Source organism: Podarcis erhardii (genome assembly GCF_964252035.2).
Source record: "Podarcis erhardii genome assembly, chromosome: 3".
Classification (NCBI taxonomy): domain Eukaryota; kingdom Metazoa; phylum Chordata; class Lepidosauria; order Squamata; family Lacertidae; genus Podarcis; species Podarcis erhardii.
This window is the reverse complement of record NC_138507.1, coordinates 19,237,395-19,260,077: the sequence shown is the minus strand read 5'-3', so window position 1 is coordinate 19,260,077 and position 22,683 is coordinate 19,237,395. Positions and strand designations below refer to the sequence as shown.

Below are 22,683 nucleotides of genomic sequence, written 5' to 3'. Positions count from 1 at the left end.
GAAGGAAAAGGGTAGCTATAATTAAGAAGCAGGCCTTAAAACATGATGATAATGACACATTTTTAATGCACTGCGGAAAAAATGTTGGCCATACACTTACATGGCTTGGGCCATCCCTTATATTTTAGTTAGATTTGCTAGTCATCATGAGCGTCAACAAGAAAGGAATGTGGAATGTTAGCATCCAAAATATTGTCAAAATACTAACTATCATGCTATCTGTGACAAAATGTGGAGGAATGCTGTTCCTTTTTATGCCCAGCTTATCAGCTGCCAAGATGCATTTTGTTAGCTGCTACAGGATCAGATGCCCGTCCTTGGTTCAGTCCAACAGACTTCTTATGCTGTGAATGAACGATTTTTGATGGCAGCATCAGTATTTACTCAGTTTGACAACTTACAAGGTTTCGTATACGCCACTGTCCACAATTAAAGTATTCATGGGATGCCAACAATACACACAGGAATGTCTCATTTGGGATTTTGATTTCAAATGCAAAACTTTTCATTCAAAATGTCAAAGTCTTTTCATTCAAAATGCCTATCTTTCTTTTCTTTTCTTTTCTTTCTTTTTTCACATCTTCAAACCAGTGCTAACTGGATTGTATTTAGGCATATTCCTAAAATGTCAACTAGCACAAAATCTTGCAGAAACCAAAGCCATTACTTAGCCAGAGAGCCTTCCTCAGAGACAGGAGCATGCTGCATTGCGAAGTGGATATTTTGATCACTTGTTGGAGGGCATCTCCAGTGACTTTCCCATCTCCCCAAATCTGTCAGATTTGTTGGGTTTCCTCCCTGCCACCCCCACTGGCCCATCTGCAGCCTGAACCACAAGGGTGATTATCTCCTCAAAGAGCCTTGTATCTGCATACTAATTGCTCCAGGTAAAGGATTGGAGCAACAGGTAGCCATCCCTAAGCATATCTCTTTGAAGTAATTTACACTGGGATCAATGGGGCCGAGTAAAGGTATGCTGGGGAAAAATACAAAACCTCAGATTTGCAGCCCTCTGAGTAATCATAAATCATAGAACTGTAGAGTTGAAAGGGATCCCAAGGGATCCTCTAGTCCAACTCCTTGCAATGCAGGAACCACAGCTAAAGAAGCTCTAGTAGATATCCATGCAACATGCCAGGTCCATAAACAACCTGGGGGACAGTTTGGATTAAAATCTGTTGTTCAAAGTACAGTAATATTTTTATTTTTTTTTAATCTCCCTAGGAATGCCCAAGGCTTGGGTTTTGTAGCTTGTTTGCTACACTTGTTAATACTGAAGTCTTTCAATACAGATTGCAAGCTTCAAATGTGTGAACCTAATGCTGTAAACCTATCTTACACTTTTTAGGGAGTAGGTTCTACTGAAACTAGGCTTCTCTGAGATGGGGAACCTGTTGCCCTTTTGATGTTGCTGGACTACAACTCCCATCATCCTCAACTACTGGCCATACAGGTTGGGGCTGATGGGAGTCGAAGCCCATCAGTAACATCTGGAAGTCCATAGGTTCCCAACCAAGACATTCATGATGCACAGCTGTGCAACATTCCCAATCTCTCTTATTCTCTAACTTGGTAAAAAGGGGGTAGCTATCCATAGTCGACTTGGAAAGAAAGCAACAGATTCTCTAAGCCTATGCAGGATGTCTCACCACCCATCTTTGTGCAGAGCATCACCAAACTATGGAAACTGATCCACCAGGAGGCAGTGATGGCCAGCAACTTTAAAAGAGGATCATTAGACAAATTAATGGTGCTTATGTTCTGCTTACTGGTTTCCCACAGGGATCTGGTCAGCCCCTGTGAGAACAGAATGCTGGACTAGATGGGCCATGTCTTATGTTCTTATCTGAAAGCAGTAAAACTGCACCTGGAATTTCTGCCTAATAAATTTGGTGCAAGTGAAACTCCCATAGGTTTTCAGCTCAGTTTCTGAACAAATATCTCCACACACACACACACACACACACCCCTTTGCCATTGTCAGTTTATTTTTATGCTACATTTTACACAAATATACTGCGCTCAAAGCCTGCACGGAAAAGAGGCGGCAATTTAAGTGCTTTTGACAGCGCAATAACCATAAATACACAATGAAAGCTCTAAAGAATTTCAATATAAATACTGGGAATTCAACAAGGCATTAAAATGAGCAGGTATTGCTGATTTGCAACTCTCACCAGACCACACCCAGCATGGCCAAACGGCAAGGAATGATGGGAGTTGCAGTCCCGCAACATCTGGAGTGCCACAGGATCCCCAATCCCAGCAATAACTTGTAGTCCTGGGGTTGCGGCGCTCATCTCGCTTTATTGGCTGAGGGAGCCAGCGTACAGCTTCCGGGTCATGTGGCCAGCATGACTAAGCCACTTCTGATGAACCAGAACAGCGCACGGAAATGCCGTTTACCTTCCCGCTGGAGCGGTACCTATTTATCTACTTGCACTTTGACGTGCTGTCGAACTGCTAGGTTGGCAGGAGCAGACCGAGCAACGGGAGCTCACCCCGTTGCGGGGATTTGAACTGCTGACCTTCTGATCGGCAAGTCCTAGGCTCTGTGGTTTAACCCACAGCGCCACCCGCGTCCCGTGTTTTTATTTAGTTTTGTATAAAAAAAGGCAACTAACAAATACAATATTAAAAAGTTTATTTGCATTTCAGAAGTTTAATCACAAAACATGCCAAGAGTTCAGTGAACAATACATAGCACCGATAATATCAACATTCCTTATGTTTTCCCCCTGAAGAAGATGCAGTGCTCCTTGAAAGAGTGTTAGAAGCTCAGATATATAAGGCTCCTTACATGGCTCCTTAAACCAAGGTTGCAGTCACCAAAATGGAATGACTACTTGCCATTTGGGGGCAAGATATCTCTAGCCCTATTTAAATATCTCTAGCCCTATTTTCCAAATGATGGACCGCCTGCGATTGACTCTCAGTTAAACAACTGGCTAGTTCAGATGACAAAACTGAGCTAGGTTAAGAGCTTTGCGAATTTAAAGAAGAAAAGTCACTTGATCCTGGGACAGTCCACATATATATTGGCTGTTTTCGACCTCTTTTTAATGGTGACTGCTCCTACTCAGACTGCACAGAATAAGCATTTCGGTTCCATAAATTCATACTGACTGTGCATATAAAATATAACTGATAGAATTCTACAGGATGGGGCATTAGTGTGTGAAAACAGCCCAGATCCAATGTTCCCCAGGCATGCACCTCCAGATCCTGGCACCCAGGCATCTTCACTTGGGCGCAAGCGGTCGAAACCCAGGTGCAAAATGTGCCAATTTCGAACACTACTGAAGAATCATAGAATCGTACAGCATCAGATTCCCGACTTTCGTAAATAAGCAGCTCACGTGAGACACACCGACTATTTGGGAGCACTGAACATGCACTGTTGCTGCCAATAACCTTACACCCATCTCTTAGCTCCAGTTATTTCTCTCTTGCGCATTTAACCTGACAGCTGGCACAGCTTTGCTCACAATTTAACCTCCTATCCAAAGAGGCAGCTTTTCCAAGCTTGGCAGGCAACAACCACCACAACATGGCAACCTAGTAAGAGAGATTGTGTTACCAGGAGATTTCTTCTCCTGCAGGCAGGCCTGGAGCTTCTGCACCTCTAGAAAATCAGCTCTGCAGAGCATGGGTAGGCACCCAAAGATATATAATTTGGCTTTTTTTGATTGTATCATAATTTGGAATGTTTTAATGTGGTTTTGATGGCATTGTTAAAATGGAAACTTTAATAATTTTTTTTTAAAAAAAATAGAAAATCCTGCAAGTCATCCAGGACCCAAACAAAGGGGAATGTTTGCAAAATCTACAAGCAAAGGACGCAGGAGCTGAAGGAAGGAGCCGCCTCTCCAGCCAGACCTGACTTCGCCAGCTTTCCAAGCCCTTGTGGGGCCATTAAGGAAACCGAACTCTCAAGTCGCGCATGGCAACAAAGCCTCCCAGCTTGGACTCGCTTCAAAGTCCTCCTAAGCGCAGGGAGCAAGCGAGGGGCAGCCCGAGTCGGCTGCAGCCTCCGAGGCGTCGAGTCTCCCTGGCTTTTCCTCCCGCCCTCAAGTAACTCCCTGCTCTTTTGCTCGCTTCGCCTTATCGTTCCCAGGTGCTGGAGACCCGCTCTTTTTATCTTTAACGCGCTTTATTTTATTTTTTTGGCAATTAATTGAACACACACAGGGACCTAGAGGGGCGGGGCGGGGGGGGGAAGAGAGAGACTTTCCACACCCGCTTCCAAGCTCTTCTTCCCCTCAAATGCGCGGAGCCGTCGGGCTTCGAAGCCAAGGTCCGGCGACCCACGTGACCCGGCTGAAGGCGAGCGCGAGGCGGGAGGGTTTCGTCAGCCACGCGGGAGAGAGAGAGAGAGAGAGAGAGAGAGACAAGGGCGGGGAGGGCGAAGGAAGCTCTCCTGATGGTCCGAGCGGCAGGCAGGCAGGAGGGGGCGTGGCGGGCGGGCCGAGGGGCGGGGCCTCAGCCGACCCGGGGGCGGCGCCTGGGCTCTAGGTGAAGGTTAGATTTATATCAGAAGGCAGAAGAAGCTGGTCCTGCTCCGTCTCGGTGCGCTTTGGTTCCGCAGCCGCCGGTGGCGAGAAGGCAGCGAGGAAGCAGCAGCAGCAGCAGCCGCCGAGGGTTTACCTGCCTTACCTACCTACCTACCTACCTTGGCGATGGCAAAGGCGGTCAGCGTGGCGCGGCTGCTGTGCGCTTTGGTCTTTTGCTCGCAGGCGCTCTCGGCGGTGAGTAGGCAGCGCGGGAGGCGAGCTGGAGCGCCGCCTGGGCTCCCCGGCCGGGAGGCCGGGATGGTTGGCTCCACGTGGTCGGCGGAGAGCAAGCCCACAGCTCCGGGGGGACTCGGGGGCACCAGTGGCGTAGCGTGGGTTGTCAGCACCCGGGGCAAGGCAAGTAATTTGCGCCCCCTAACCCGTGGATTTGCGCCCCCTAACCCGTGGATTTGCCCTAACCCCAGATGTTGCGCCCGGTGCGGCCGGCCCCCCCTGCACCCCCCACGCTACGCCACTGGGGGGCACTTTCTTTTTCTCGGCTTCCCCGTCCCCTCTCTTGGCCTGAACTGGAGGGAAACGCGGGACCTCCCCCGCCCCCCCCCCCGCGCGCCTGCCTTTTCCTCCCTCTGCCCTGCTGCGCTCCCGCGCCTGGAAAGCGGGTCCAGCTGGTGTCTGGGGAACGGTGGAAACCCCCCAGCGCCTTTTCCCTCCTTCCTTACACATCCCCCCCCCGCCTCCCGGTGCGCCCTCCCCTTTCAACAGGTTCTGGGGCGCAGAGCCCTCTCGGGAAGCCCAGCTTAGCGGGCTTCAAGACCAGCCTATTGTGTCGGCGGGGGGATCCCAGAGCCTGAAGGGTTTAATTCAAACCAGACCAGGGAGGCTCATAACCTGATTGGAATTTTTCTCCCCTCCACCTCAAAGCGCCTCTCTCCTTCTCTCTCTCTGCCGCCCTGCTCCTTCTTTCCCCCTCCTCCTCGTCCCTCTCCACCTCCCTGCTCTTAGCCGGATATTTGCCTTGCTCTGGGAAGCCGCCTGCCCGCTTTGCTCCCTGGTTTTTTGTGGTTGTGTTTTTTTAACTCGGAAGGGCAAGTTGCAACTCGGCTACCTAAGCCAGGAGTTGGCACGCCTTGTCCCCCTTAAGGGCGGCTCTCCCCCTCTCTCCTCCTCCCCCTCCCCAAAATACTTGCTCAATTATACTTTTCTTTTTTTGGGTGTGCAGAAGTCCCGGGTTCTCACACAGGGGCTTCCAGCTGGAGAAGTAGCAAACAGGCGCGGCGGGCTGTGCTGGTTCACACGTTACAAAGCTTCTCTGTGGGAGGTGACTCTGGAGGCGCTGATGTGCCATCATGGGTGGGGAAGTTGCGACATATGGTAATCCTACAGATGATGTGTGAAGGACTTGGATTTTTTTCACATGGGGGGGAGCAAGGGTTTCTGGAACTAAAGCAGATGGGTGCAAATGCACTTTTGCTAATTCATGCCCCTGTGAGAACTGAAAAGATGAAGAAGTGTGCATGCACACGAAAGCTCATACCAAGAACTAACTTAGTTGGTCTTTAAGGTGCTACTGGAAGGAATTTTTTTATTTTGTTTTGACTATGGCAGACCAACACGGCTACCTATCTGTAACTGAAAAGATGAGGTTGCTTTTGGAGTAGGGAGACTTCTTCCTATAAACTTGTGACGGCCTGGGGAAAAGAGCGCTGACAGAGCCACCACAATTACTTAGTCTTGCCAAGTAGATCTTGTGAGATGCTTTGCTGACCAAAGTCACCCACACAACGTTCCTGCATTTCCCCAGCCATTTGACCTGAGCTACCATTGGCTTTGTTCCCAAGAGGTGTAGATGCCAAGTTGCAGGTTTGATCTCTGTATGGGAGGGGTTGGACTAGAGGATCCTCAAGGGTCCCTTCCAACTGTACAATTTTGCTTGTCCTCATGACTGATGGTGGGGTAAAGGAAGAGCTTCTCCTTATTGAGATGCCTGGATCCTTAAGACAGATCTTGAATTTTGTTTCAAGGGTCCAAATAACAAGGGGCAGGGCTCTGGTTTTCAAAACGCCTGAAACAGCGGAACTGCTCAACACCCAAGCTTGAAGGCAGAACACTAATAGGTCTTCAAAGAGACTCTTTCTCTCTCCCCCCACCTTTTGCTTGCACAAGCAAGAATCTTCTCTTTTATGCTTAAATGAAGTAATTTTCCTCTTCCCCCTCCTTTCTAAGATGGTTTAATCAAATAGTTCAGGTGCCAGCTGATAAAATGACACTTAAAACTAAATTGCAGACAGGATAGTTCTCAAGAACACTTCTTTTTCCTAGTGTTGGACAGGATTAAACTTAATAATTAACTTGGTCCCACTAGTTATAATCAAAAGAGGGCATAGGTAGTTTGTTGGGTACCTGCAACTTTCTGCACTGGCACCTCTCAGCAGATGTAATACTGTATGACTTTAGAATCTGTTGGCTTCTTTCCATGCCTCATGTGACTTTAAAAATCTATTTCTATGGCTTGTGCAGTTAAAGCCTGAAACATGGTTTTAAAAGCTTAAACAGACACCCCTATCTTCATAATACCTGTTGCTTGATGTTCCCTATCATGTGCCACTTGGCACCCCCTTTGCCTATTTACCTTGCACAGAGAACTGCATCATTAAAAAGTTTTAAAACGGCAGTATGTACTTTGAATTCAAGTTCCAGGAAAACATTCTGGATACTTGTACAGTTGCAGCAAAACTAAAGACAGAATTTTTTTGCGGCTATACATCTGAAGCAAAATAATGAGTTGTCTGCTTTGAAAATTACAACCACAGAACATTAGTCTGTAAGTGAAAACAGACTGTATTCAAACTCTAGAACCTATAATAAATCTCAATTCTATCTTTTTTCCCCTCTGAGCACTGCACCAGCAGATGTCGCCACTGAATAAACAATGCCCGTCTTCTATCTGCCACTCCCATAGCGTCTACCTTAACAAATCTGGAAATTCACATGTTCGTACTTTTACAGCATGTCTGTGCCCCGTGCAAAATTTAATTTGTTTCACTTGTAGAATCTTAAAATTGATCTGTACCATTGCTCAACCAAGGCAGTACGTACTGTAAAGAGAGAAAGAGAGAGTTTGGTGTGTGTACTCTACTGACCTGCATGCAATAAAACAGAGCCAAAGGTTGAGCACTGGTGGTGCAAATTTCCGTCTGAACATGACTCAGTGTAGGTGAGAGCACATTTCTGCTTCTGCCATGGGTGGTGGCAGTGGCAAGGAAAGTGCCTGTCTAGCAGGCCTTTTTTGATGTGGTGAATGGGCTTTTAATTACCTAGCTAAGAAAGTGTTGCTTCGACAGTCTTGGAAGTCTGCTGCGTCACTTTTGCGCGGTTCAGGCAGAATTAGGCATCGTAATGAGGAATCTGGAGCACTGTCTTTTCCATATGTGCTGTGTCACTTTTGACTGAGGATGTGAGCAAGCTGCTTGGAGAAGTGTGGTCAACCACCCTTGACCTGCATTCTTGTCATCTTAGAGCTAGCTGATGGAGAGTGACTGTTTGGGTCTAGGTAAAGGTAAAGGGACCCCTGACCATTAGGTCCATTCGTGACCGACTCTGGGGTTGCGGCGCTCATCTCACTTTATTGGCCGAGGTAGCCTGTGTACAGCTTCCGGGTCATGTGGCCAGCATGACTAAGCCGCTTCTCGCGAACCAGAGCAGCGCACGGAAACGCCATTTACCTTCCCGCCGGAGTGGTACCTATTTATCTACTTGCACTTTGACGTGCTTTCGAACTGTTAGGTTGGCAGGAGCAGGGAATGGGCAACGGGAGCTCACCCCATTGCGGGGATTCGAACCACCAACCTTCTGATTGGCAAGTCCTAGGCTCTGTGGTTTAACCCACAGCACCACCTGTGTTTGGGTCTAGAGGGTGATTAATGCGTCATTGCAGGAATAGTAGGATAGAGTGGGTAGGAATAGTGGGTCTTTTCCTTGAGCTGTTCCTTACCTCGTGAGGTTCTCTTATCAGTTATCACACGTGTCACACAGTGGCGACTGTCCCCTTTGTGGTGGCAGCCCACCTTTGGGTATGCTTTGAGGAAACTGATTATCTTGGCCAGTTTCAATTTAGTTTCTGACCTGGTCATGGCACTGCAACTGCCCTGGTTGATAATATTTTTGGAACAGAGATGGAGGAGTGTGACCTCCCTCTTTGTTCTTGACCTTCTTGAATGGTACTGAGAGGTGGGTGAAGCTGCATTAATGTGGTTCAGGGCTCTTTTGAGAAAGTACAGTAGTTACGGGGAGGCCTGTTGTTCAGGGCAATGGGGATTGTCTTGTGACGTACTGCAGGGTTCCATCTAACCTTCTATGCTACATAACATGCCCACATGTTCCCCATGGGAGCCGGCATCAGATTTGTCATGGCAATCTATAGCTGGTTCATCAGCTTTGACTTCTTTTGAACTTCCTGCGAGATTATTGCAATAATGCTCTACATTGTTCGGCCCTTGAAGACGATGCAAAAACTTCAATTGTTTCAAAACACTGCAGCCAGTTGTTAACTGACCACAATCCCATTTACAGCTCCTATAACCGGCTGCACTGGTTGGTTGCTACTTTGTTTCTGGGTCTAATTCAAGAGGTTTACATTGTTGAGAGCATAAATTCAATATGTTGACATTTAGAGCCTTAAATGACTTGTGTCCCAAATATCTGAAAAATCACCTTCCTACCTTGATGTTTCGACACCTGAGATAAATATATATAAGATGCATTCTGTTGAAATCAGTTAAAACAGTTTGCAATAATAATGATGACGATGATGATGTATTGTATCCCATTAGCCAGATGTTGTTGAACTGCAAGTCCGATCATCCCTGACTGTTTGCTATGCTGGCTGGGGCTGAAGGGAGTTGGAATCAAATATCATCTTGCAATGCATTATACATAGGGCTACCTCTGAAAACTTCAGCAGAAACTTCAGCTGGTGGGAAATTCAGCAGCCAGGGAAAGATGGTTTGAGCATATTACTGTACATTGATCCTGGCCCAACTGCACTGGCTGCCAATTAGTTTCTGGGCCCAATTCACAGTGCTGCTTTTGACCTGTAAAGCTCAAAAGGACCACCTCTCCCCATGCGCAGTAGCCCAAGGACCACCTCTCCCCATGCAAACTACGCAGACTTTGCAATCACCATCTGAGGCCCTTCTTTGTGTGCTTCCTCCATGAGAGGTCCAGAAGGTGGCAACACGAGCAAGTGCCTTTTCTGCAGTGGCTCCTTGTTTGTGCCATGCTGTCCCCAGGGAGGCCCACCTGGCACCTTCTTTAGACACCAGGCAAAAACGTTTCTCTTCAACCAGGCGTTCAGCTGATTAACATTCCATGGCTTTTAAAATGTGCTGTGGGAGGGAGGTTATTGGTTTATTTTTGTTACGTGTTTTGCATTCTCATTTTTCATCTTTCTATTGTGAACATCCCTGGGATCTTGGGATGACAGGCAGTATACAAATTTAATAAATAATAATTATAATGATAATAACAACACCTGGAAGACAACAGGGTTGGTTGTGTTAATTGATCCCTCTGTTTGCCATCTTGGCAGGTTGCATGAAATTTCTCTCTGCTGATCTGGCAGAGCAGGGTTCATTCACGCATGCAACTCATGACTCAGCGGAGCAGGCCATCGTGCTAAGAACACACATATGTTAACTATCTCTAAGGCCCATTGGTGCCAGTACTATTTACTTCAAGTTAGAGGTAATAAATCTGGAGTCTTGCTGTGCATATTTGGGGACGGTGTCCCCAAACTGCTTCAAGGGTTAAACTCTTGGATTGTAGAATGCACATCTGGAACAAGTTCATCTGTCGGAGCTCTGCTTATATGTGCTGCACATGGCAAGTGAATAATTACTTAGCAACCTTTTAGCTAGACTTGACTCACTTACAAATCATCCCCACTGTAAGTTGTCTAGTTTCAATTCTGGTTAGGCTTTATACGTGCTTTATCAAAGAGCAGGGTATGATTTGCTGAAAACTTATGGAGGCTTCTTGAATCTGATCCTACTTCGCACAGGAAGAATAATAAGAAGAGGAGTTTGGATTTGATATCCTGCCTTTCACTCCCTTTATGGAGTCTCAAAGCAGCTAACATTCTCCTTTCCCTTCCTCCCCCACAACAAACACTCTGTGAGGTGAGTGGGGCTGAGAGACTTCAGAGAAGTGTGACTGGCCCAAGGTTACCCAGCAGCTGCATGTGGAGGAGCGGAGACGCGAACCCGGTTCCCCAGATTACGAGACTACCGCTCTTAACCACTACACCACACTGGTTCTAAAGAGTCATGCCCACAGAAAGTTGACCTCCTCTTGCTTATACAAGTGGAGAGATACCTGGTAAAAGGTCTTGATAAAAGTACTGGAGGTTTAGTTGCTGCAAACCCTTCAAACTCAGTGTTGGGCAACAAACTTACCTCATTTATTTACTGAGGGAGATAATCCACCAGTCTGTTCTTCCTTGTGTATTGTTTATATGTAAAATGGCATACTCACGGCTTGTCTTTAAAATACAGTAAGTATGCCAGGATTTTGGGCTCTGATGATCTTTCCTGGGATCAATATCTCTCTCTCTCTTTTATATTTGCATTTAAACATTCCCACACTAAAATCCTTACTTGCTGCCAAGCAAGTCTATTGATTTCTCCAGTGAAGTTCCTTTCCTGTAGAGTGACCTTGTTAAGAGTTGGGTTGTTAAAACAATAAAATGAGAATTGGCTGTGATTCTTTCCCCCCAATTTTGCCTGCATTCTGAGCTTTGTGGTGGTTTGAGTAAAGGTGAATTTAATCAGCAGAGGACCTTAGTAAGGAAAGGTGATATTTTTCTAGTGGCACCATTACCTGGGTATTGGGTATGGAGGAGGCTTCTATAGACTTTGAGCCATCTCTTCAACCCTTACGTATATAGCCTTTCCTCCTATTTCACTTTAAAACATAATTTCAACTGTAGTGGTGACTCGACATTTTATAGCTACCCAACTACAGTGGATGCTCAGGTTGCAAACGTGGTACGTGTGGGATGCACGTTCGCAACCCGCAGCAGCGCGTCTTTGCACACGTGGGTTGCGATTCGGCACTTATGCGCAAAGCGCGATTTAGCGCTTCTGCGCATGCAGGACTGCTGAAACCCGGAAGTAACCCGTTCTGGTACTTCTGGGTTTCGGCAGTCCGTAACCCGAAAAAACATAACCTGAAGCGTCTGTAACCCGAGGTATGACTGTATATACAGACTGAGTAGTTTACTGTTGTTTGAAACTGAAAAACTCCTTACTGCTGCAACCTTAATGATTCTTCTCATCTGAAGTGGTTAGATCTGTTTTACCTGGAGGTCAACCAAGAAATCCAGTGTACAGTGGTGCCCCGCAAGACGAACGCCTCGCAAGACTGAAAACCCGCTAGACGAAAGGGTTTTCCGTTTTGGAGGCGCTTCGCAAAACGAATTTCCCTATGGGCTTGCTTCGCAAGACGAAAATGTCTTGCGAGTTCCTGCGGGGTTTTTCCCCTTTTTCCCCCCTTTTCCTAAGCCCTAAGCCGCTTAGCAGCTGATCGCTAAAAGCCGCTAAACCGCTAATAGCGCTAATCCGCTAAGCTGTCAATGGGCTTGCTTCGCAAGACGAAGAAACCGCTATACGAAGAGCCTCACAGAACGGATTAATTTTGTCTTGCGAGGCACCACTGTAGTATTGCTTCCTTATGGACAGAAGAGACAAAGCAGTAAAGCTCTACCATTTTGGTAGAGAAGGAAACTGTTCTGGTGCTCTCCATATGCAGAACAACAGCTTCTACTATTCCTGACTAGGGTAGATTTGATTTAAATCAAATCGATTTAAATCACTAGTCAGAAAGACTTGATTTAATTTAATTAATTTATTTATTTTACAGAAAGACAAAGGTTTCATTTTTGGAATAATAAATTTTCAGAGTAGTTTTTACAGTTATATAGAAAAAAGACTGATTTGGTTATACTATTAGAAATACACAGATAATTTTGAAATTATTGTGAGGTTCAATAAGTTAACTGTTTATATTTGGACAACTTTTTCTGCTGTACTTTATTGGAAGGAGAAAAATAATCATTTCCTTAATAACAATTTCAGCAATTTAGCTAAAACAATAACATTATAGCACATGTATCCATGTTTGTTAACTGATGTGGTTAAATGATTTTTAAAAAACAAAACAAAACATTAGATTGAGTTTTAGCACACATGAAAAACTTAAAACAAATCCTTATTACTTTGGATTATAATGTAACTTAAATAGAAAATGATCTTTAGGAAGATTTTTCCTCCAGAAGCATTTTATTTTAAAAATCTGATTTAAACTAAAAAAAGCACGGATTTTTTTAAAATTTTGTTTAAAAAAATCATTGATTTTAATCCACCCTGTTCCTGTCTGAGGCTGATGGCAATGGTAGCCCAAAAATTATGGATCTTGCCACATTTCAGAAGGCTTGTCTAGAGGAACTGGATGAGCTCTTAACACTTCCATTGCTTTAAAATAATGGGGCTAGCTAGTCTCAAGCAGCAGCAGGTGAATTTCACTTGATTTTAGAAGTAGTTGTTGTGCTCTAAAATCCAACTAGAAAATTTCAGCAAGCAATCATAGCCAGAAACTCTTGGCCTCTTGAGATTTCAGGTGGTCGGCATTTTTCTGGGAAATGCTAGCTCTGAATGGGCAGAGAATTTATGGAGAGACATTCAGTCTCCCCTCCATCCACTTCACTGAAATGGTTCAGCCCAGTGTCAGCTGCTGACTCTGAGTTGCGTCTTATTTGGGAAGTTCTTAGGAGCTCTGAGGGTAGAGAGAGCTCTCTGACATCCAAGCACTCAGTAATGACTCCTGTCTGAATAGCTTTCATCCAACATGAAACTCTTTGTCCACTTATAATTGTTGCCAGTAACATTTGCACCCGGAGGACAAAGCTGTGGTTGCTCAGTTTGCTGCTTCGTTTGGAAGATGGATACGAACGAACAGAAAGGCAACTGAGAAGAGTTTGCATAGCATTGCTCTGCTGCCACCTCTCCAGTCTGAGGACTGGTGTTGAGAAATGACTGTGGGTGAATATTTTATAGGCACCTTTTCATTTCTGAGACTTTTCATTCTGACATTTAACTCATTGTTTATGTTCAGAGGTTGCCTCTTGTCACCATTGGCCACCACAACTCTGATTGCAGTGCGTATAAATTATGAATCAACGACCTGTCCTTGGAAGGATGTGGGGGGGGGGGGAGAAAACTGAACGCTTGAACCCTTGACCCTGGCTGCACAGTTCTGTATCTGTAACTGATAACTTGCTTGCTGGCCTTACTCAACTTTAGTTTCTTTTAAATATTGCATCAAAGTACGTATAATCTGTGGGTGCACATGTGAAATTGAGTTGAATAATAATAATATAATAATGATTTATTCTTTATATCCCACCCATCTGGCTGAGTTTCCCCAGCCACTCTGGGCAGCTCCCAATTGAGTGTTTAAAAACAATACAGCATTAAATATTAAAAACTTCCCTAAACATGGCTGCCTTCAGATGTCTTTTAAAAATAGGATAGCTGCTTATTTCCATGACATCTGATGGGAGGGCGTTCCACAGGGCAGGTGTCACTACCAACAAGGCCCTCTGTCTGGTTCCCTGTAACCTCACTTGGGAACCGCCAGAAGGCCCTCAGCGCTGGATCTCAGTGTCCGGGCTGAACAATGGGGGTGGAGACGCTCCTTCATGTATACAGGACTGAGGCCGTTTGATTGAAGCCAGTATGAGTTACCTTTGATTTAGGGGAGATCACTGCATAATAAACAGGACTTCTGAAAATCTGCATGAATGTAATAGTGCATTGGAGAACATACTGCAAGGCTTGCCCACCAGCTTCAGTAGGATATTAAAGGTATCTCTAGTAAACAGTACTCCAGTCCACAGTGATTCAGAAGCAGGAAGGGGAGAACTTGAAAACACCCCAGCAACTTCTCTCTCTCTCTCTCTCTCTCTCTCTCTCTCTCTCTCTCTCTCTTTCTTTCTTTCTAAAGGTTCCTGTGTGGAATGTGGGTTCGATAAATGACCAGATTGGCTATTCCCCTGTCTTCATGCCTCCTCAAAATTACTCCAATTCTCTGCAATGAACTCTTCCTTAATTCTTCAAACCTTACAACTCCAAATTCTTCAAACCTTCCTCCTTATTTTGCCACAGTGCAATTGCAAACTTATAACAGCATAAAACCTTTTTAGCGGTTGTAGAAATGGCAGTGGGTTTGCACTTCTGCAACTTTCATGCTCGTTTAAAGGTTAATTTCCCAAGGGTTACAGACGGAGCCTAACTCGGTCAACAGTTAATTAGAGAAGAGATCGAAGCTGCTTAACTTAATTGGGAAAATAGTAGTTTAGGGAGTTCTGCACACTTGACATAATTCTGAGCCTTCATATTTGCACCTGTCAGTGTATTATATTGTATTTGTGTGGTTAGCAGCATGCCTGGCTGATTAAATGGTAGCATACTCATGCTGTTGTGTAGCCCAGGGTTTCTCAAACTTGCATCTCTAGCTATTTTTGGACTACAACTCCTACCATCTTGAGCTAGCGGGACCAGTGGTCAGGGATGATGGGAACTGTAGTCCAAAAACAGCTGGAGACCCCAGTTTGGGAAACCCTGGCATCTTAAAGACTAGCTGATTGAATTGTGGCATAAAAGCTTTGTGAACTAGAGTCTGCTTCATCAGATGTGCATGTGTGAAGTGTCGTCTTCAGTTGCAGGCATACAACTGTAAGGGATGAGGAGAGATTTAAGTTCTAAGCAGTAGGACCAGAGGGAGCTGGAAGGCATGAAGTACAGATAATGATAATTCAATCAGAACTAGAATGTGTTCCTGGAAAATAAGGTCAGTGTCCTTTTGCGACAGCAGTGGCTAACTAGCAAATCAGTCATCTTGGGATTGTCTGTGGTGGGAGGTGAAACAGTTGCCTTTATACAGACTCAAATAAATACAATTCAGCTTTGCAATTTTGTGCTGGTATCTCCCTTTGAAATAAGTTGCTTTGTTCAGCTATGGTCCCTCTTAAGATCAGTAGCAGAAATTCTTTCCTAGTCTATGATACATTATTTCTGATGTCAGATTTGTGTTCATGGATTCTTTTGTATAGAGACTATCCTGTTGTCCTGTGTAGAACACACAAGGACACTATAACCTAAACAGAAGCTGTCAAGAGTTGGTGAAAGGAACACTTCAATCGATGAATGCACACTTTTAATTTAATGATTCTCTTAATAATCTCACTGTCTGCCTGGCAAGCAGGCCCAAATTTTCTGAAGCGTGTGTGGTCTTGCATAGCGTAACCCAAGTGCCTCAGAACGATAGATAAAGGGTTACTTGGAGCTTGAAACACAAACACCAGCATGTACTTGGTGTCTTCCAGCCAACAAAATGGCATCATAAAATAATTACATCTCTTCATATGGCAGTGTGGTAGAAACGTACCAATCTAACAAGGGAAGAGATGGTGCTAGCTTTTGTGTTCCCCTGTAAAGTTGTGTAATTTGTGGATTGGATTAGCCTTTCTGTTACCTTGAGACTGTGCAAGACTAAAACTCTTGAGAAATCTCAGTATGGTAAGCAGAGAATGGGAGTTTCCTGTCCTGTGTAGATGGCCTTCATGCAGGCTTGTCTTGAGGCACAAAATGTTTTTAGTACTATCATAAGGAGCCTGATTTTAGTAGTTGGAGTCCCAGAGCTCCGTGTTCTCCAAACATACCTCATAGTTAAAAGCAAATGTTGTAGGCTGTTGGCTAGGAATGAAGTTTAGCTCGGATTTGCACCTAGGGTGAACTGGTTGCAAGACTTCGATCGCCCAAACTTTATTTTCTCAAATGCTCGAAATTTGAGCTTTTGGGAAAGGAAATCCAGCAGTGTATCTAAACTTTTTATCTCCTGAGATTTATTTCAGCCTGGATGTTGCTCCATATTTATGTATTTGTTTGCATTCTGTTTTTCCATCTTACAAGCCACCCTGGGGATGCTGACTTGCGCCGAAGGCTTTTATTAAAACAGTTTGATGGTTTGGTAACATGGGAAGAGAAAGGCCGCTGTCACTTACAGTCGAAGCTAACTAACTTCCTGGTTCAAACGTGGTGGCTATATGAATCATGGCTTAGCTAATCCTACTCCCTGTCCATTTTTAATACATAGGGAGGAGAAGAAAGCAACTCTACCTGAATGCTTATGAATCTTCTAACTCCTTTATAGTCCCATATAGATGAAGAGTCTGTCCAAAATACTGTGTGCAGCTAACACCAATGCATGCTGCTTAGAAGAAGAAGAGGAGTTTGGATTTGATATCCCGCTTCATCACTACCCTAAGGAGTCTCAAAGCGGCTAACATTCTCCTTTCCTTTTGTCCCCCACAACAAACACTCTGTGAGGTGAGTGGGGCTGAGAGACTTCAAAGAAGTGTGACTAGCCTAAGGTCACCCAGCAGCTGCATGTGGAGGAACGGAGACGCGAACCTGGTTCACCAGATTATGAGTCTACCGCTCTTAACCACTACGCCACACTGGCTCTCATTATAAGGGTTTGCCCCATCCTGTTTTGATGGAGTGAACTCCTACGTGGACTTGCACCTACATAGTCTCCCATTTAAAAGTGTGATCTCCATCTGTTCTTCCTCAAAACTGGAAAGCAAAAAGAAAAAGGATTAGGGGTATGGTTTCTCCCCCCCCCCCCTTTCCAGGAAACAATGTTTGATAGCTTCTAATAGATGGAGTCTGATTAGTGAAAAGCACAAGAGCGGTGACTTCTGAAACCACCTCTTTTTTGCTTGTTGTGACTGAGCACAATGCCAATGCAGTTCTTATTTTCTTATAAGGAGGGAAAATACTTGGGAATATTGTGTGAACCGTCGAGAAGTAAAGCATATACTTCTGACTACCCTAGTCTAGACACTTCCATTGGTATTTGCCTTTGTGTGACGAGGTAGTGTGACTCTTTAGCATATTGCACAGCCAAAGCATATAGACTGAGACATAAAATTGGGGGAGGGCACTCAAATGCAATCAGTAAAGCTTCACAGAGCATCCTTTATCATGCTTCCTTAGTAATATGAAATGCTTACAGGAGCAAAAAATAAATTAGTAGTTGTCTTTAAAAATCCTGAGAATTTGTCAGGATTAAAGTCTTGCAAACGAAACATTGGTCATGAAAGCACCATTTTAGTCCAAAGTTTAGGCTACTGTACTGAGCAAACTGATAATACCAGTTTCTACCAATAACCGAAAATCAGCTCTAGGCTGCAACACTCCCACAGTTGGAACTGCCAGGCATTGTGGGAGTTCAGCTGATCTAGTTTGGCATGAGATAATGCCTAAGGTGCTATTGGATGATCTAAACATTGTCTAGCAGGCAGTGCCTGTTCTTTTCTGATCTAAGGCCTGTTTAGACTCGATGGTGAAGCACCTTCTGGCTTCTAGGAACCTTTTGGCTAACTTGGCGTAGAGGCTTTCAACACATTTGATGGAAAATGATTGATAGAGGCCCTGCACTCTACAAATTCATCTGACAAAGCAGACTATGAGCATTCTAGCTGCAAGAGAGGAGTCTAAGGTGACACACAACAACTCCTTGTTATTGGAAAGTTCTCCTGAGCAGTATAAAACTCTTGATGCCATTACAAGTTCTTTTTTTAAAAAAAATATATTTATTTGCTTTTACAGAAAAAAAGAAACATAACAACCACAAAAGTAAGAAAAACAAAAACAATCACATCAAAAAGCGAAGAGAAAAAATTAAAAATAAAAATTCCAGCTTTTAAATTCATGTTTACAAAACTTTCTTTCTTGACTTCCTCACGCCTCCCTTTTTTGTGTTTCTCTTTACCCAATCAGATACAGCAAATCCTTACCCTCTTTCAAAACTCATTTCTGATTATTAAAATCATTCTATTATGTCTCCAATCCTTCCTCCTTTTATTTAAACACCTTTAACGTATTGTTTACTTTTGACATAATATAACTTTAGTCTTTTACCCTTTTTCAATTACATTTTTGATGCCATTACAAGTTCTGGACATGTACGGTATGAGAATGGGGAAGATACTTGATTAGATATCAAAAAGTGCAGTTCTCCCATGCCATCTTAACTGTTGGTAAATTATAAGGGAGCTCTCAAGAGGACCTTCCACATTTACCAAGTTCTACTTGAAGGATCCTTATAGTTTTTCTATGCAGAGCCTCGCAGCCAGCTCCTGTACATGTCCTCTTGGAAGCAAGTGTCCCTGAATTCCATGGAACTTGCTCCCAGGTAAGCTATGCACAGATTTGGAGACCAATCCCCCCCCCAAAATCCTTTCTTACCCTACAGCTCTTGCCATCTCAAGCTTAACATGGTTTTTATTATTATTTAATGTCTGGGTATTCTGCTAATATTGCACCTTGTGAAATGTGAATGCAAGAATATATAGTGTTGAAAGGCAGGAGTAAGCTTTGCTGAAAAGGACAGCATAGTGTTCTAGTGGTGAGCTATTCAGTTTTGCAACACAGCTTCAAAGACTGTTGGCTCCATAAGGGTAATAGGATATATGGTGGCTGACAGGATAGAAGAGTCTCCTAACTGGTTTCCACAGGTGAGAGTGCATGACCTCTTGTTTGCCTGAAAATGCAGATATTGACCATAGATATCTGTAATACATGGAGGTTGCATTATAACAAAAGTGTGTGGGGGGGGGGGGAATAGCACTGAAAACTTGCCTTTTGTAGATTGCCTCAAGTGATTTGTAGGCTGACACATATTCCTGCTCAAAACGCCATGCATGCTCCAGAAGTAAATTCCATTGAACTCCATGGTATTTTCTTACGAATAAACAAGCATGCATAGGGTTGTCCTGTTGAGGGAATGGAAATGATGGGGAGCGAAACTTCACATGCACATTCATTTCTGACTTTTGTAGTATTTTAGATTTACTTGGTCTGTGGTTATTCCTCTCCTTCCCCCCCCTTTTTTAAAAAAACCGCTATCTGAATAGATTCCCCATGTGATAGCAGAAATTTCAGTAATATCACAGAGAAAAGAACCTAGTTTGCAATTTCATACCAAACACTGGGCCAAACTAGCGATGATATAAGAGTTCTTATCATCTGTCATGATTTTTTAACAGTTGCCGATTCCCTCCCCCCAAATTGGAACTGTGAGGAGAGTTTCAACCTCCCACATCTGTTTTCCAATGGGGACAATTTTAAGCCAGGAAAACATGAGGGGTGAATTATTAACACTCAACACACACAGCCCCATCCTTACATGTTAATTTAATGATATACAGTGCTAACTGCAGATACTGCATATCACAGGTATTTATATTTGGAAAAGCCCATCATCAATTTAGACAACAGAAACAAGTATGTTTACCAATGCGGTGCTTGGGTATAATGGATGTCTTTTTAAAATGAAATAAATCATGCTCCATAGTTGCATGAAGGCTGCATTTTATGGGTAACCTAGAAGAGGATGAGGGATTATAGTTAAGGATATTTGAGATTTAGATTCACGTCCCTAATCACCAATAGCAGAGAGTATTGAATGTTATTTCAAGTTTGTCTCCTTTAGTATTTTGTCAATTCCTGCAATTGTAGCTGCCTCAATGCCAAGTTTGGCCTCTTATGTTTTGGTTGCATCTGAAATTCCCAATTCTCAACCCCACCCTTCAATTGAGAAGCTTAGAGGCACAATGAATGTTGTACTCTTCTCTGCACTAAATTGAGGGCTTTACTCAATGAACTGTGGCTTAAAATGGCATGCTGAGGCATGACTAAATACACAATAGTCCTTCACAATGGAACTCATTTTTTATATACCTTAAGTCTATCAAAATGTCTTTTGACTCAAGGTTAAAACTAATTCAAGAGAAAATTGGCCTACATACTCAATCAGCACCATGTTTAATTAAATTCAGGAGGGGCGTGTGAGTGAGTAGATGAGAATCTGTTTCAGACAGCCAGTCTGCAAGTGTCCAAAAAGTAATAAAAGTTTACATTGGCAACACTTTGTATACTACCTGCTTTTTGCTGGGACTAACTGATTAGAATATCACAAGGGGGGGAAATTATGCGAGCTCTCAGAACAAGCATTGATGCCAAGCATGAAACCTATGCATGCAGCATCCTGAAGGTACTATCAGTGATACAAGGCAACGTCTTGTATATCATCTGAATCACTCCTCTAGCATTTGAGTAACATTGCAGTTTGAAAGCTAAGTTGCATGCTAGACACTGAAATCTAAACCAGCCAGAAGCTCCAGACATGTTTGTAGACTGAATAAAAGCAAGATGGTATCTTATTGAGGGTGGGCCTAAGGAGTAGCTTCTTATTTTGACGAGCTTCCCTAGGACCCTTGTATTGCAAGGTTTTGTATCCCAGTCCTATGCACTGTGCATGGTTAAAACTGGAATTTGCTGCCATAATTGTATGACTGTAAGGTAAAGGTAAAGGGACCACTAGGTCCAGTCGTGACCGAATCTGGGGTTGCGGCACTCATCTCACTTTATTGGCCGATGGAGTACAGCTTCCGGGGCGTGTGGCCAGCATGACTAAGCTGCTTCTGGCGAACCAGAGCAGCGCACATAAATGCCATTTACCTTCCTGCCAGAGCGGTACCTATTTATCTACTTGCACTTTGACGTGCTTTTGAACTGCTAGGTTGACAGGAGCAGGGAGCGAGCAACGGGAGCTCACCCCGTCACGGGGATTTGAACCGCCGGCCTTCTGATCGGCAAGCTGTAGGCTTAGTGGTTTTAACCCACAGCGCCACCCGTGTCCCTTTGACTGTAAAAGGGGGTTAAACATGTTCATGGAGGATGAGGTTATGTTCTTTCTGCCTCCAGTGTCAGAGGCAGCATGCCTCTGAATACCAGTTCCTGGGAATAACAAGTGAGGAAAAATGGTGCTGCGTATAGACATAGGACCTAGGTTGGGGTCTTCCTATTCAGGTACCTGTTTGGCCACTGTGAGAATAGGATGCTGGACTTGATGGGTCTTTGGCAAGACTCTTCTTATGTTCCTCACTGTGCTAGCAAATAGGACCCAAACCTCTTCTCTCTGTTCTCTTATAACCAGTTCAGATGCCATTAGCATATATGTGAAGTTGGGATTTTTATTTTTGCATCCCAATGTACATCGCTTCACACTTGCTTACACTGAACAGTGTTTGCTGTTTTTATTTCCCAATTCATCCAGTTTGGAGAGTTCCTTTTGCAACTGCTTTACTTCTGTGCAGATGGCCAGATTCTACATAAACTCACATGCTCCCTTGCTATCCTCTATCTAGGCAATCGAAAATAATGTATAAGAGTTATGGACACATTCGAGCCAAAAAAACAAAGTGCTTAAGTGTATGAAGCAAGGCAAGTGAGGAATCTGGCCTGGAGAGAGACTCAAGGGTCAGACAGAGGCCCGGAGGGCTTAATTGAGGCCCGGGAGTAATTAAAAGGGATCCCAAATCCAGATCCTTGGGGGGCTCCAATTTCTCCATCCCTCCATTTTGAGAACTGTCAGCTTTTTCCTGTTTCTTAACCTGGTCCATAAGATCACCTGCCCTATCTTCCCATAACTGCTAAGCTCACTAAGGAGTCTCTGATGAAGACTTTGTCAGAAGCTTGTTGAAAATTCAAGTACACAAACGAAATAAAATCAGAAATCAAATTCAAGCAAAAAGGTAGCAGAAGAATTAGGAATTCCAGTGTGAGAGTTGTCTAATGCCTGGCCAAATGTTCTCTTCGTGCCCCAAAACCTGGAATGGTGCAGTAGAAAACTCCTAGTAAGGGAATTCCATAGACAAGGTGCCACAACTGAAAAAGGTTCTGGTTGCCACCCGCATTACTTCTGATGGCAGGGGACTTGGAGAGTCTCCAGAATATAATCTTAATGCACAGGTAGAATTGTGCAAGAGGAGGAGGGCTTTTAGTATCCAGGCCACATACAGATGCGCTCAGCTTATCCATTGTTTTGCAGGTCAGATCTGTTTCTACCGTAAGTATGACGGTGCCACATCAAGCTTGCAGAAGGTGGCTCCTTGTGAAATTGTTAGTTCCGGAGCCTTAGTTGTAAGCCTTGGAGGTTGCTTGTGGAATACAGCAGCAGAAGGTCCTTTGCCTACGTAAACAGG

The 22,683-nt window shown here is 44.2% G+C and overlaps 1 protein-coding gene across 1 annotated transcript in view; it reads left to right on the top strand.

The window, feature by feature from the left end:
- The first annotated feature begins 4,524 nt into the window (after positions 1–4,524).
- Positions 4,525–22,683, top strand: part of SDC1 (syndecan 1) — a 35,464-nt gene continuing 17,305 nt past the window's right edge. The window contains exon 1 of the mRNA XM_081857382.1: positions 4,525–4,748. Within this exon, the coding sequence (XP_081713508.1) occupies positions 4,680–4,748 (69 nt within the window). The 5' untranslated portion in view covers positions 4,525–4,679. The remainder of the gene's footprint in view (positions 4,749–22,683) is intronic.